This window comes from Raphanus sativus, chromosome 8 (genome assembly GCF_000801105.2).
Source record: "Raphanus sativus cultivar WK10039 chromosome 8, ASM80110v3, whole genome shotgun sequence".
NCBI classification, from domain to species: domain Eukaryota; kingdom Viridiplantae; phylum Streptophyta; class Magnoliopsida; order Brassicales; family Brassicaceae; genus Raphanus; species Raphanus sativus.
In genome coordinates this window covers 26,099,147-26,113,009 of record NC_079518.1, presented here as the reverse complement: position 1 = coordinate 26,113,009, position 13,863 = coordinate 26,099,147, and the positions used below count along the sequence as shown (strand labels likewise).

At 36.6% G+C, this 13,863-nt stretch overlaps 4 protein-coding genes across 5 annotated transcripts in view; all 4 read right to left on the bottom strand.

Annotated features, from left to right (window-relative positions):
- Positions 1 to 13,863, bottom strand: part of LOC108820705 (60S ribosomal protein L37-2) — an 87,696-nt gene that overhangs the window by 35,862 nt on the left and 37,971 nt on the right. The gene's annotated exons all lie outside the window — the stretch shown is intronic.
- On the bottom strand, positions 4,256 to 5,639 carry LOC108821107 (F-box protein At1g52495-like). The gene has a single exon (XM_018594153.2). The coding sequence runs from the start codon at positions 5,535 to 5,537 to the stop codon at positions 4,362 to 4,364; it is 1,176 nt and encodes a 391-aa protein (XP_018449655.1). The 5' UTR covers positions 5,538 to 5,639; the 3' UTR covers positions 4,256 to 4,361.
- Positions 7,246 to 8,686, bottom strand: LOC108820420 (F-box protein At1g52495-like; the record flags this gene model as incomplete). The annotated part of the gene is made up of 1 exon (XM_018593364.2): positions 7,246 to 8,686. A coding segment is annotated over one exon (1,227 nt), but the record flags the coding sequence as incomplete, so codon positions are not given.
- LOC108836550 (phospholipase D alpha 2-like) lies at positions 9,447 to 12,729 on the bottom strand. Of its 2 annotated transcripts, none has more exons than XM_056991706.1 (4): positions 12,358 to 12,489; positions 12,159 to 12,266; positions 10,153 to 12,064; positions 9,447 to 9,921 (listed from the first exon to the last, which is right to left on the bottom strand). In XM_056991706.1, exons 1-4 carry the CDS (start codon positions 12,361 to 12,363, stop codon positions 9,488 to 9,490), a joined length of 2,460 nt encoding a protein of 819 aa, XP_056847686.1. In that variant the 5' UTR covers positions 12,364 to 12,489; the 3' UTR covers positions 9,447 to 9,487. The 2 variants fall into 2 exon arrangements, with proteins under 2 accessions (XP_056847686.1, XP_056847687.1); XM_056991707.1 differs by lacking the exon at positions 12,358 to 12,489 and adding an exon at positions 12,496 to 12,729 and having other exon boundaries at positions 9,450 to 9,921.

Sequence of the window (13,863 nt, the reverse complement as noted above, 5' to 3'; positions counted from 1 at the left end):
TACAATGAAACAGTTTTAGTGTCTTTGTTACAGCTGCAAAGAGATAAAGTTTGATTGGAAGAGATCGAACATGTTTTGAAGAGTTCATCTGTTTTGGGATAAACTCATGATTCAAAAAGTCTGTCTTGTCCTCATTGCTACAACAACATGTCTTGAACAACTGAAGTTCAAAGATTTAATGTCTTTGTTATAAATCAAAGATTTAGTGTCCGTAGACAAAGTTCAAAAATAGCAAGGTATTATTAGGAGGAGCAGAGACATTGCACTATTCTTTAGGAGTAGAATGCAAAAAAAAAAAAGAAAAAAAATGTTTGTGAACAATAAGTTCGTTTGTGTTTCTAAGACATGAGTTATTGGTTCAAACAGCTGCAAAGAACCAAGACAGTCAAGACGAAGATGTTCAATCGCTGTATCACATAAATGTAGCCTACGCGAGTTCTTCTCCGGAGATGGAGAGGAAAACAAAATAATGTATCAGACAATCGAGTTAAGTAGGTAACAAAACTGACCAATACTACAGTTCAGTTGGGGTTGGAGGCAAAGATGTTCCACATGTGGAGGAAGAGGAACAGAATGGGTTATGTTTGCTAATGAGACTTCTGATGCTATGTTAAGGAGTTGGATGATGTTCAGAAAAATATCCAGAACTTCCAATGAAGATTGCTACTTTATGGTAAAGCATATTGGCCCCTTTGGATCACTAGAGGATATAAAGATTTTTTAATGGAACCTTCATAAGGCGGTCGCTGTCTAGAGCCTGTGACAGGAAGTCAGGAAATCAGATTTACCTCTCTTTTTCAGCTGTGGTGCAAAAGTCTATGAAGTAGTTCTCAGCATGAAAGTTAGCTGCTTGATTGAAGGTCTCACTAGGAGAAGGATCAAAAGTTGCTGAAAACACAAAGGATAACTAAGTTTCAATAGAAAACAATGGTGGGAAGAGGAACATATAAAGCTTAATTAGTAGATCACATTCACAACCAGTGATTGATGAGTTGGCGTTTGTAGCTGAGAGAATGAGAGAAAATCAAGTGATATCATCAATACATCTTACTCTGTTACTCATCAGCAAAAATAAAAATCACTTGTTCATCTTCAGATCTGGAATCTTGATTCCCCAGACCCAATTGTTACATTAGATGCCCACCAGAAAGGAGTAAACTGTGTAGATTATTTCACTGGTGGTGACAAGCCCTATTTGATAGTCTGCTTCCTGTTCACTGTTCTGTTAGATGAGACGTTTCTACTGGACATTATGTGCTTTCAAGTTATTTACTAGTTGAATTTGGCGACTCAGGTCTGGGACTACCAAACAAAAAGTTGTGTCCAGACACTAGACGCACACACACACAATGTATCGACAGTATGCTTCCATCCAGAGCTTCCAATTATAATCACAGGGTCCGAAGATGGCACCGTTCGCATCTGGGATGCAACAACGTACAGGTATAATGATATGAACTCTTCTTTGATGGACATTCTAATATTCTGATGCTTCCTGTATGCCCTACCTAACTCGTTTTCAGTTGGGCTTCATTCTTGTGCAACTTTCCACCACTACCAGTTTCTTATATTGTCCTCGCGTTTGTTATCCAAATTTCCTAATGTCTACAGTCTACGTTTTTTTTCTTGCAGGCTAGAGAACACATTAAACTATGGCCTCGAGAAAGTATGGGCCATTGGTTACATTAAAAGTTCACGCCGGTAAGTTTTTGTACTTTTCCTGCCTTTTATTAAGAACTCATGCTTGTCACCTGTTATCCGGGAGTAAATATTCTCTATCCGTTGATAGTAAAACATTAATCATTGTATTTTTGAGTCAGGCTTTCAATTTTCTTGACACCCCTGTGGTTGTTATGTTCTCCCTAACTTTGCAATTGTAATGATTAGTGTTCTTAGATAACATGACTTGTTTTTTTTACTCCATTGAATTGTCCTGTAAGACCATAAACCTTGCTGTTTTCATTTCCCAGGGTTGTGATCGGATATGATGAAGGAACCATCATGGTCAAGCTGGGACGAGAAATTCCTGTCGCTAGCATGGACAATACTGGACAAATCATATCGGCTGACATTCACAATGCGAACATCAAAAGTACTGGTGCAGATTACGAGGTATATGACCTACTTGTAACTCTTATACTGCCATATAATGACCTATTTGTTTGCCTGATGCTATTATCCTTTTCTTCTCTACCTTAGGTTACTGATGGAGAGAGCTTGCCCTTACCTGTTAAAGAGGTGGAGACTTGTGATCTTTATCCACAAGTGAGTGTTACTCTTCCGCACTCGTTCCAATGGTTTTGTGATGTTTTGGGAATTATATAGTATATTTGGGCTCTAGATTTCTCTTCTTTCCGGTCGTCATTGCTCATTACGATTTCTTGTGCTGGTTCTGCCTTTTCCTTCAGGACGAGGAAGATCCATTTGCTGGCTGGAATGCTGATGATTTCGAGTTGAAACCATCTGATAGACCTTGGGAAATTGACATGAGCGAACTTCGTTTTGGCAAGCTATTGAACTCTGGAACATGCTGGGATGTGTAAGTTTTTATTTTGTACTATACGATTTCATATTCTTGTAATACCACTTACTTATTTTTCACTCCTCTCGTGCCTATGCAGGTATGAAGGAACTTATCGAACCAAGAAGGAAAGCGTAGCAATCAAAGTCCTCAAGCCAAAGTACATAAACAATGAAACACTCACAAGGCTTACTGAGCAGCTTGATCTGATGAGGTATTTTAAACTTTATTGTCATTGTTGGATGTACTTAATTGCTGACATATTTATCTGGTGTTGTAGGATTCTCAGTCACCGAAACCTTGTTAACTTTGTTGGAGGGTGCACTCAAAAGCCAGTCCCATGTGTTGTGACTGGTAAGCGCTGATGTATGCTGCTGAATATATATACCAACAAGGCCCAGCCAACAATAGAAATAAACTTAGAATCTGATTCTAAAATATTACGGAAAGTCCAACCAAATCAGCTACCCATACCCCCAAAACTTTCTCATTATCAAAGAAAGCATACAATCCAAGACGGAGATCCAGAAGGAACATATGAATGTCTTAAATGAACTATCGATGTGCTTTCTGCAATGACAAAAGAATGCTCTATTAGCTGCTTTCACATTCCACTCTCTGAATCATTCTGAGGTTTGATAACACCACTTGAGAATAGTGACTGAAAGAAGGCTTTTCCTCCATGGACCTCTCATGATTACATCCAAGGAGTTGATCAAATTTAAGATTAGTACAATTCCCTACACGAGATTAAATTCTTTGCATAACGCAAGCCTCTTTGGGGAATTACCATACCATGAGCTTGGTCGTTAATGAGGAGAGCGAAAGTGCGAACTGTTACACAAGCCATGACCAATTGAATCCATTTTTCACTGAAACCAAGTGCTTTCAAGAGATGCCTAAGATATCTTCACTATATATTGTCATTTGCTTTCGACACATCAGATTTGACAGCAATGAATGCTGTTTGATATGAGTCTCCTTGAGAAAAGAATAGACCGAGCCTTCTAACCATAATCTTTGATATTATGGGCCTCGGTTCCACATTTCGGAAGGATTGGTGATCTTGAGTAGCAGACATAGATGTGAATAGATCCACTCAACAGGCACGATTCATTTTAAAGAAATGAGTAGATTGTTAATTAATTGCTTTTCAAGAGCACACTCTGACGATTAAATCTTATTCTCAAATTGGTATTATTCTCAAATTTAGGGACCATAACCAGATCCGCCCGACCGAGTGCTTTCCTGACTTATATCGAAAGATAAAGGCTTAAGACATGGTCAAATCCGAATATATCATGTTAAGGGTGTTGCTTCAGATGGTCGCAACAAATAAATGAAATACAAAAAAAAAGGCAGATGAGTGCATGTTTCAAACTAACTTTTTTTTTGTTTGTATATATCATCATGACAGCTTTAAATGGCAGATGAGTGCATCAAGTATGCGATGGATCTTGAGTGGTTTGTTACTGCTTTGTTCTTCTCTGGGAGATCATAAAGAACAGGGGAAGAACTTGGAAGATTGTTTGGACTTATTAGGTGTAACTTTTTTTTTGTCAGCTTTTATTGAGTGTGAGTATTAAACATGAAATATAGTATATGCATATTTTGGAAAGTAAGAATAGTTTATGTATATTTTTTTTGGTAATTGAAAATTATGTCATGTATTTTTCTCAAATAAAAATGTAAGAATTTGAGTAAATAACAATAAAAATGGACTTGATAGGTGCACTTAATCTGATTAAAAAAATCAAATAATATCAAATGTATAGTATCTTTAAGAGTTGCCTCAGATGGTCCCAACAAATAAATGAAATACAAAAAAATTTTTTTTTTCCTACAACCACATAGTATTCTCAACGTGATCATGAATCGCAAATACTTTAACACAACACCTATGCTTGTTTGTTTTATCGCGAACACCACCTTCGATATGAATTCTTCTAAAGCTGTTTTGGTTCATGTCATAGTAGTAAACATACAATGACTTATCAAAGAAATACTTACATTGAGTTGCATAAATCTCTCCAGCAGGGGTGGCACCAGAGAAGGTTTCCACATCAGCTCCTAACAACTTCAATGGGTAGTTAGGCAAGCAAAGGATTGTTCTCGACCATTCCTGTTTTTCAGCATCATCCATAATCCAGATGCTTGTGTCGCCGTCGTTACAACATATGCATCCCAACTTACCTAGGTGGTTTACCAGACGTTGATGATAAAGAAGAGTCAGCATTGCTTCTGACAATGCTTTTGGAACCTGGATGCGATCAAATCTTTCGGACCTAATGTCGAAACTCAGCAACAGAGTCTCACGACTCTTTCTGTATGCGCTGTAGTATATAGTCCCGTCAATGCATACATTGTAGTCGTTTGGAAAGGTATCTTCATCAATGCCTTTGACTTTCCTCCAAGATTGCTGACATCCCAATGTGAAAACATGATAAGTTTGTTTCTGGTCGTCATAGTTGAAAATAATGGACAAGACTTTGTACTGATTCGTGATAGGGTCGTAGCCAAAGAAGCAGGAACTCAATCCGGACCGTGTTGGGGCTTGGATCTCGGGTAACGGAAAAACCTGCCTGGTGGTAGGGTTGTAGATGGTAACCAGATGAGATTCTGAAGAAGAGCAACAAATCAAGCCTCGGGAGTATTGATAGTGGAAGGAGTATTGATGACTTGGTCGAGGGATAGTTACTACATTGTCGGTGTGAGTGGTCGGAGAGAAAACAGGTGAAACAGTGAAGAACGTTTCAGGCACACAATGGTGGAAGATAAAGATGGGAAGCTTCGGAGGAGGATGACTGAGAGAACGAGTGATGATAGAGTCGATGAAGTCTCTGCGGCTGCCGATAATGGTTAACCATTGCTTGGAGACGCTTCGGAACCTCACAAGTGACTTTGCCGGTAGCTTCTTGAGTATCTCCACTATTATATCCAAAGGAAGACACAAATATCCCCGTCCTTCTTCATCTCCCGTGACTGTCTTTCGTGTCCTTTTGCAAACACTTAACATGGGAGAAGACCGATCTGTGAAACAGAAGGGAGAAAAAAAGCGTGAAGAAACGAAACGGCTAAGTAAAGAATACGTATATATTACTAGGGTTTATTACTCTTTGACCGACCGTATGATGCGAACCCACACAGTACACTTTGAAGCTAGAGCTCGATCTAATGGTTAAATATATTTTAGGTAAAAAGATATCAAATGCTTTCCATTTATTATTTTCTCCTTTTTCCTTTTTCTTTTTTGTCAGGAAGACTGAATGAAGAAGAATATTTTTTCTTAATGTATACTCCTTTTCGGTTGACAAAAATAAATAAATACTCCTTTTCGATGTTAAAAAGAGAGACAACCAACGTGGGTTGTCTGGCTGAGTGGATGTAGGAAATATCGTTAACGGTGAAAAATAAAATAATTTAATAATATTAAAAATAGTTAGGCAAAATTTACTTTTATAAGCAGTAAAATATTTATAAAAGTAAATTAAACAATACTATTAAAACACAAATGATTTTTTTGAAGCCACCCTAACGTTTTGAAGTAATTACCATTTTTTGCCATTGAAATATTTTTAATCTATGCTTTTAATTAAATAAATTTGCTTTTTAGTTAATTCCAGATAACAATATCCTAAATTTGTGTAATTGTTTTTCATTTCTTTAGATAATTTTTTTTGGCATCAAAAGGCTATTCTATTCTCTTTAGATAATTTAACATGTGTGATTATACTTTAAATATATATTTTCCATCATGGCTATATTATTTATATATTATAGAATCCTATATATTGAAAAATTAGTTACTGTTAAATCATCCAATTTGTAACTGTAGGTAATCCAAAATATACATATATTTGAAATATAAACTGAACAAAAAACAAATATATTAAAAACAATAATTCCCGAGTCCCAATTTTGCTCTTATTTACATGTAAAAATATATTAATAACATTATTTTAATGGAAATAATAAGGATCTGTTCACCATTTATTCAGTTAATTAATTTAAGACTTATTTTTGGGTTCACTCCGTAGGGTGAACCTCTAGGTTCACCAACCAATAGGATTGTTTCATTTAAGATTTAGTATTTTTTTTAAAAAAGAAACAAAATATTATCGAATTATATTATACTTTCAAAATAAAAATTATACTAATCACAAAAACAAAACTTTTTAATCTAAAAAAAATATTTTCAAAAAATATTTTTAATTCTCCCAACAAACATTAAATCTTAGACTTTTGGACAAATCTTAAAATTTATTCCCCAAATGACCATGATGCATTTTCTTTAGGAACATGATACCAAGTAGTTGTAGCCACGACCTGACTTAGGTTCCTGAAACTGAGTATCTGCTTCATCCTTTTTTGATTACTCGCACTGTCCGGTCGTGTCTGTTCTTCTATAATTTTTTTTTGTAACTCAGTGATCTTTATGGTTTGTATGTGTATTTTGTTGCAGTGCTGACACCGCGTCAGTAGAGATTACAATTTATGGGAATGGCTACTATGGAGAGTTGACAACGCTCTGTCTTTCTTGAACCACATTCATTCAAGTATTTGAGTCCATTTGTAATAAAAGTTCTGTTTTTTGGACTATTAAGTTTTGTTTTTGGGGGGAGGATTTAGATGAAAAGAGAGTCAACAGAATTGCTAGTATGGCTAGTGTCCTTTATTGTCGTTTCTTTTGCACCGAGGGAGATTAATATATTGTTACATGTTTTTGCTCTTTATTACAAATACTTCAATTTCATCACTGTTCTTTTTAATGCATGTAATATTCATGTTCAAGCAACACTTGTAAAATGTGAAGCAAGGATTCAATAGAAGTTGATTTAGCTGAAGCATGATATACATATAAGTTAATTAAACACCTGAGAACTCTCCAACAGCTACGGGTGCTTGAAGAGACATAATGAGATACAATTTTTTTTTTTGCTACAACCACACAGTATTCTCGACGTGATCATGAATCGGAAATACTTTAACACAATACCTACGCTTCTTTGTTTCATCGGGAACACCACCTTCGATATGAACTCTTCTAAAGCTGTTTTGGTTCATGTCATAGTAGTAAACATACAATGACTTATCAAAGAAATACTTGCATTGAGTTGCATAAATCTCTCCAGCAGGGGTGGCACCAGAGAAGGTATCCACATCAGCTCCTAACAACATCACTGAGTAGTTTGGCAAGCAAAGGATTGTTCTCGACCATTCTTGTTTTCCGGCATCATCCATAATCCAGATACTTGTGTTGCTGCGGTTACAAATTATGCATCCCAACTTACCTAGGTGGTTCACTAGACGCTGATGATACATAGGAGTCAACAATGCTTCTGGAACCAAGACGTGATCAAATCTTTCGGACCTGATGTCGAAACTCAGCAACATAGTCTCACCACCTTCTCTGTTTGCGTGGTAGTAGATAGTCCCGTCGATGCATACACTGTAATCTTTTGGAAAGGAGTCTTCACCAATGCCTTTGACTTTTCTCCAAGATTGCTGACATCCCAATGTGAAAACATGATAAGTTTGCTTCGGGATAGGCTCGTCACAGTTGACAATAATGGACAGGACTTTGTATTGATTCGTGATAGGGTCGTAGCCAAAGAAGCAGGAACTTAATCCGGACCGCCGTGTTGCCGGGGGTTGGATCTCGGGTAACGGAAAAACCTGTCTGGTGGTAGGGTTGTAGATGGTAACCAGATGAGATTTTGAAGAAGAGCAACAAATCAAGCCCCGGGAGTATTGATAGTGGAAGGAGCTTGGATGACTTGGTCGAGGGATAGTTACTACATTGTCGGTGGCGGTGGTCGGAGAGAAAACAGGTGAAACAGTGAAGAACGTTTCAGGCACACAATGGTGGAAGATAAAGATGGGAAGCTTCGGAGGAGGATGACTGAGAGAACGAGTGACGATAGAGTCGATGAAGTCTCTGCGGCTGCCGATAATGGTTGACCATTGCTTGGAGACGCTTCGGAACCTCACAAGTGACTTTGCCGGTAGTTTCTTCAGTATCTCCACTATTATATCCAAAGGAAGACACAAATCTCCCCGTCCTTCTTCATCTCCCGTGACTGTCTTTAGTGTCCTTTTGCAAACACTTAACATGGGAGAAGACCGATCTGTGAACCAGAAGAAAAAAAAAGAAACGAAACGGCAAAGAGAAAATACGTATATATATTAGGGTTTTATTACTCTTTGACCGTGTGATATGAACCCACCCAGTACACTTTGGAATAGTACTGCTTTGGAACTAGAGCTCGATCTAATAATGGTTAAATATATTTAGGTATATGTAATTGTTTGTAGGGTTTATAATATATGGTTTCCTACAAATATAATCAGAAACGGGGAAGAAAATATTATAATATATGTAAATGTTTGTAGGGTTTATGCTATTACTATTTTGTCCTCATGGCTGAAAGATAGGAAAATAGAAAGACTAAACATGTACACTCTGGAGCTCGATCTAATGTTAGATTTGCACAGAAGTAAGAATCAACTCAAAAGCAAAATAAGTGCCTCAATAAGGAAACCACAAAATTTTGGAAAATCCTTATGATTCCTTTTCTTTTGGTCCAAGCTTCATAATCCTGAACGTAAAAAGGGCCTATGAGAGCTAAACTTTAAAACTAGGCTTGCGTAATCAACCTTCAGATTCATCTGATCTGACAGTGATTGAGAAATACTCTTATCGTTTTCATTCTGCCTATTTGCAGCTGAAACACAAATAAGCACTCAGAATAAACACATCAAAATAAGTACCAAAAAGACTACACTCTCTCCAAAACCTTAATGTCTGAATGAAAAACAAGAAGTAAAGGATAGCCGTGAAACATCATACCAACCGATAGTATAGCTTATTAATTACTAAAGACAATGTTTTTGTTACTAAAGCTATCGAAGCAGAAGTAAGACGAGAGAAATTTATTTATTATCTATAGACAATTGCCACAGAGCTTAGGTTGTAAGAATTGGAGGCATGTAATCAGATTTAGTACCGAGGATACGAGCTTTCGTGTCAGGAAAGCATTCACATCCAGGAAGCTCAGTGATGTCTCCTTGACTAGCAATACCTATCGGGTAGCGAAGTAGATGACCAGGAAGGTCATGGTCAAGTGACTCACTCGAGTAAAGATCCCAATACTTATCAGCAACACGGTTAACTTTCTTTATACATTCTTGGCTCGATGGATTGAGGAAAGTTTCATCGAGCATTCCTAAATGTTCATACCATAACGACATGCGGAAACCATGGATTTGACCACGAGCTGGTTGTCTTACTGAGAGGTGATATGGTTGATAGCCTCCCATTGCTATCTCTGAGTCTCTTGCACCATCCATTGATCTTTGGTTGATATTTGCGGATCCAATAATAATGTACTCATCGTCAACTGCAAAATGAGAAAATATTTAATTAAATATAAAAAATTAATACTAAATAAATATGCTAGAATAATATTGAAACACTTTTTGTTCCAAAAATATTATGCAAATGAGAAAATTCTTAAAATAGCATTAATTGAAGTTAGAAAAAAAATCTCCTTATAAGCTTTTTGTTATAATTTTTATGCTATCTAACTCATTTACCCAGTTATAAATTCTGCAAGAGTTAAAACACTCACCAATCATCATTTTAGTGTGGACATAGATCATGAAGCGGCGTGCTTCTTGCGCTCTGATATAGTCTGTGTCAGGCTCAGGTTTCTCTGTAGGCTCATACTCTCCATCTTTCTTGACCTCTCTGTTCCCAAGGCAGAAGAATGTTAGATAATCTCTTGGATCCTCTTCCTCGAGGCCCTTCTCTCTAAGTGCTTTGATCACATCTTTGTACATCATCTCCATTGTCCTTCTCTGCCAATCTAATATAGCTTGTACTGAACCACTCTCAGGTATCCCTTCAGGCCACATTGGAACAACAACATAAACCTTAAACCTTTCACCAGCTTTGATCTTGCTGACAATCTTCAATGAAAGCTCCTTTGGAATCAAGTGAAGAGCATTGATTTCCTCAGGTTTGATTCCATCTGCACTCCAAGCAAATGAGCTTCCTAGGAAGTACTGGTTTTCAATATAGATGAAGTCTTTAGCTCGCCTTATTGCGTGAATGTATGCATCTTGAATACTCCTATCAATAATGTTATCTTTACCACTCACAAGACCTGCTTCTGCTGCAGCTTCAGGAGAGTCAGGAAAAGCAGCAGCTGCTCCACCATCTATTGATCTAAAAAGCTGAACGTTCCATGCGTCATGATCCTCTGAGAACAGAACAGGAGAAGGAGGGATGATAATGTCATCAAGATCTCTTATCTTAACCAAAATGTCTTGACCACCTTGCCTATTCCATCTTTGCTCAAAATTATACAAGACATCCCAAGCAATAGCTCCTTCAAGACGGCAGTGAATGTCATGCCACGGCTCTCTAGGACCGCCTTTTGTTATGGTCGCGCCAGTGAAGTTTGGTTGATGGAAGTCATCGTGATGCGCAGTGTCCAGTGTCCTGAACAAGGAGTGAAACGGTGTGTCGTACCTTCCATCACAAAGATCAAGACCACCAACAAAACTCACAATCCTTCTTGATCTTGTTCTTGATGATCCTCTTCCAGGCATTTCACTGTCTACCACAACAATCTTTTGGTGATGAGTGAACATAGTAGAGACTTGCAAGTTTTGAACAATGCTTCCACCATCATCAGGGTTACGTGGACATAAAACACAGTTCACATCGGTTCCTCTAAAGAAATTCTCAGTTTCTTCATCATGAGTAGCCATAAGCCCATCTTGTTTCAACAAATCAACAGATGTTCTATCGTCCCAAACAAGTAAGATAACTTTAACACCTTCACTAGCTTTCTTCTTGAGTATCTCACCAATAGTCACATCTCCTCCTTCCTTTGGCCTCCTCGAGTCCCTCACAAGAGAGATCTCAGCGTAAACAGACCAACCAGTAATGTAAATCAAGTGTTTAGCGTTAGTAATAGCGTCAAAGATATCCTCCCAACACCGACTTGCCTCGTAGTGTTTCCCTCCAGCTAGAGGGATTTTAGGGACAAAGTTTCCAGGAATATGAGCATCTTGATACAAAGAAACTTTGCATCCTGTTCTCTGTGAGAAAAACGTGTAAGGAACTCCAGGAAACTTAACACTTTTGATACCACGGTTCCAGTTTTTATCTTTTTCAACGCCAAAGTACTGAAGCTTCACATGGATCTTTGAACCTCCATCAACGGGTTTCTTCTCGGTGTCTAATATCTCAACCCATCTATCAACTTCTTCTCCATGGAAGATATCTTCAACGGGAATGTAGGCTCTTCCTATCAATGTTGCACCAATGGGGTTATCGTCTTTGACGGTGAAGATAACATGTTTAGCCATGTGACCACAGTAGATATGGAATGATTCATTCCACTTTGGGTTGTTTGGTTCGTTTGTTATCTTTCTTGTTCTTCCAACTCTAGCTTTCTCTAGATCGATTGTAGCGTATAGCTGAGGTTCTCCTTTGCCAACACCAATTGTTTCTTCCACATTTGCTAGAATCTGAATATAAAATATCAAAGTGAATATAGAGATTAAAAGGGGAAATTAAAAAAACTTATAAATGATAATACCTTGCCACAAAAAGATATAATACCTTGCCGAAGAAGCCTGATCTGCCTCCTTCAGAACCATGGAGAGAATCAACTTCATATATTGTAGCGTGTAACCTTCCATGCAACAAAACCTCTTCCATATTTTTCGCCTATAAAAATTATCACCCAAGTCTAACACATTAGTAAAATAGTATTCGTTTCTTTGTTACATTAGTAGTTAAACAAATCTTAGGATACTACCAACATGCTTCAATATCAGAGATCAATACATCAAATTGCCTTAAACTACATTCAAGCGCGCAAGAAACTAAACCGGTCGAAAATCAAATCCAAAAACTATGAAAAGAGGATACAAAATGAGTCGAAAGGACGTATTACCGGTAAATCTCACAGAAATTGAGAGAAGCTGGTTTGTTAAGAAATTTGGATTTTGATCCGAGAAGGAAGCTAGTTTGAATGAGAGCTACTTTGTGTGTGGAGCGGATTAATATATTTTGCGGTATTAATAGAAGTTGATGCAAAGACGAAACTGGTTTTACAAATAGAAGATTTAGACGTAACGGTCTGTGACGATTCAGCTGCCAAAAACCACGCGATGTGAGTTTAAGACAATGTCCAGATCACAGATAAAAGATGACACTAAAGTCGATAGAACATCTTTTTGTAATCTTCACTGATTTTAGGAAAAAAACCTGAAATTTTGATCTTTTTGTTACACATGCTTTTTAAATTTATTGCAAAACTTTACATAGCTTATTAAACACACTAAGAATTATACTTGAAAAAGAATTCATCCACTCGTCAAGAAAAAAAAATTGATCCACACGTAGGGTTGGGAAAAAACACAAATCCGAAAGTAGTACCGAATCCGATCCGAAAGTAGTACTAAATCCGAACGAAATTGATTAAATATATGAGGGTTCAAAATTTTGATATTTAGAAAACCGAAATCGAATTCGATCTAAACCGAAATATTTCGGGTACCCAAATGTATCGGAAATAGATTTATATATGTAAATATATTAATTATTTGTAGATTTAATGTATACTAGAATATGACCTGCTCTTTCAAAGGGTGAGTATATTTTTTGTTTAAACTTTTTCAGAAAATTTTAACTTTCATATTTAAGTTTTTTGGTAATCATATTTGTGTTTAATATTAATTTAGTTTGATATAATGGTCCTTTAAATAAATTAAATACATAATTGAACATGTTGCTGTTTCAATAGAATATATCAAAACATCCAAACTATACAAGATACTTTTAAGTTATTCAAAATACTTGAAAATATAAACAAATAGTCAAAAGTAGATGTCTAAAAGAGTTAAATCATACCCAAACACCAAAAATATTTAAAATATCTATTAATTATCTATCCAAATATTAAAACCAAACCAATTTATATGATAAGTTTAGGACATATATTAATCGACTTTATATGTAATATTTTATTTTGTTTATAGATTTTGAAAATTTAAAATATATAATGAATTTTAAAATTTTAAAAATAATTTAGATAAGTTATCCGGTGGTAAATGTTGGATTGTGCATCAGATGGATGTGCATAATGCCTTCATGCATGGAGATTTTAAGGAGGAAGTGTATATGAAGCTGCCTCAAGGATTTAAAACAGCGGATCCAAACAAAGTGTGTAAGTTGCATAAGGAAATTTATGGGTTGCGTCAAGCTCTGAGATATTGGTTCTCTAAGCTCACAGATGCACTAAAGAAGTATGGATTCAAGC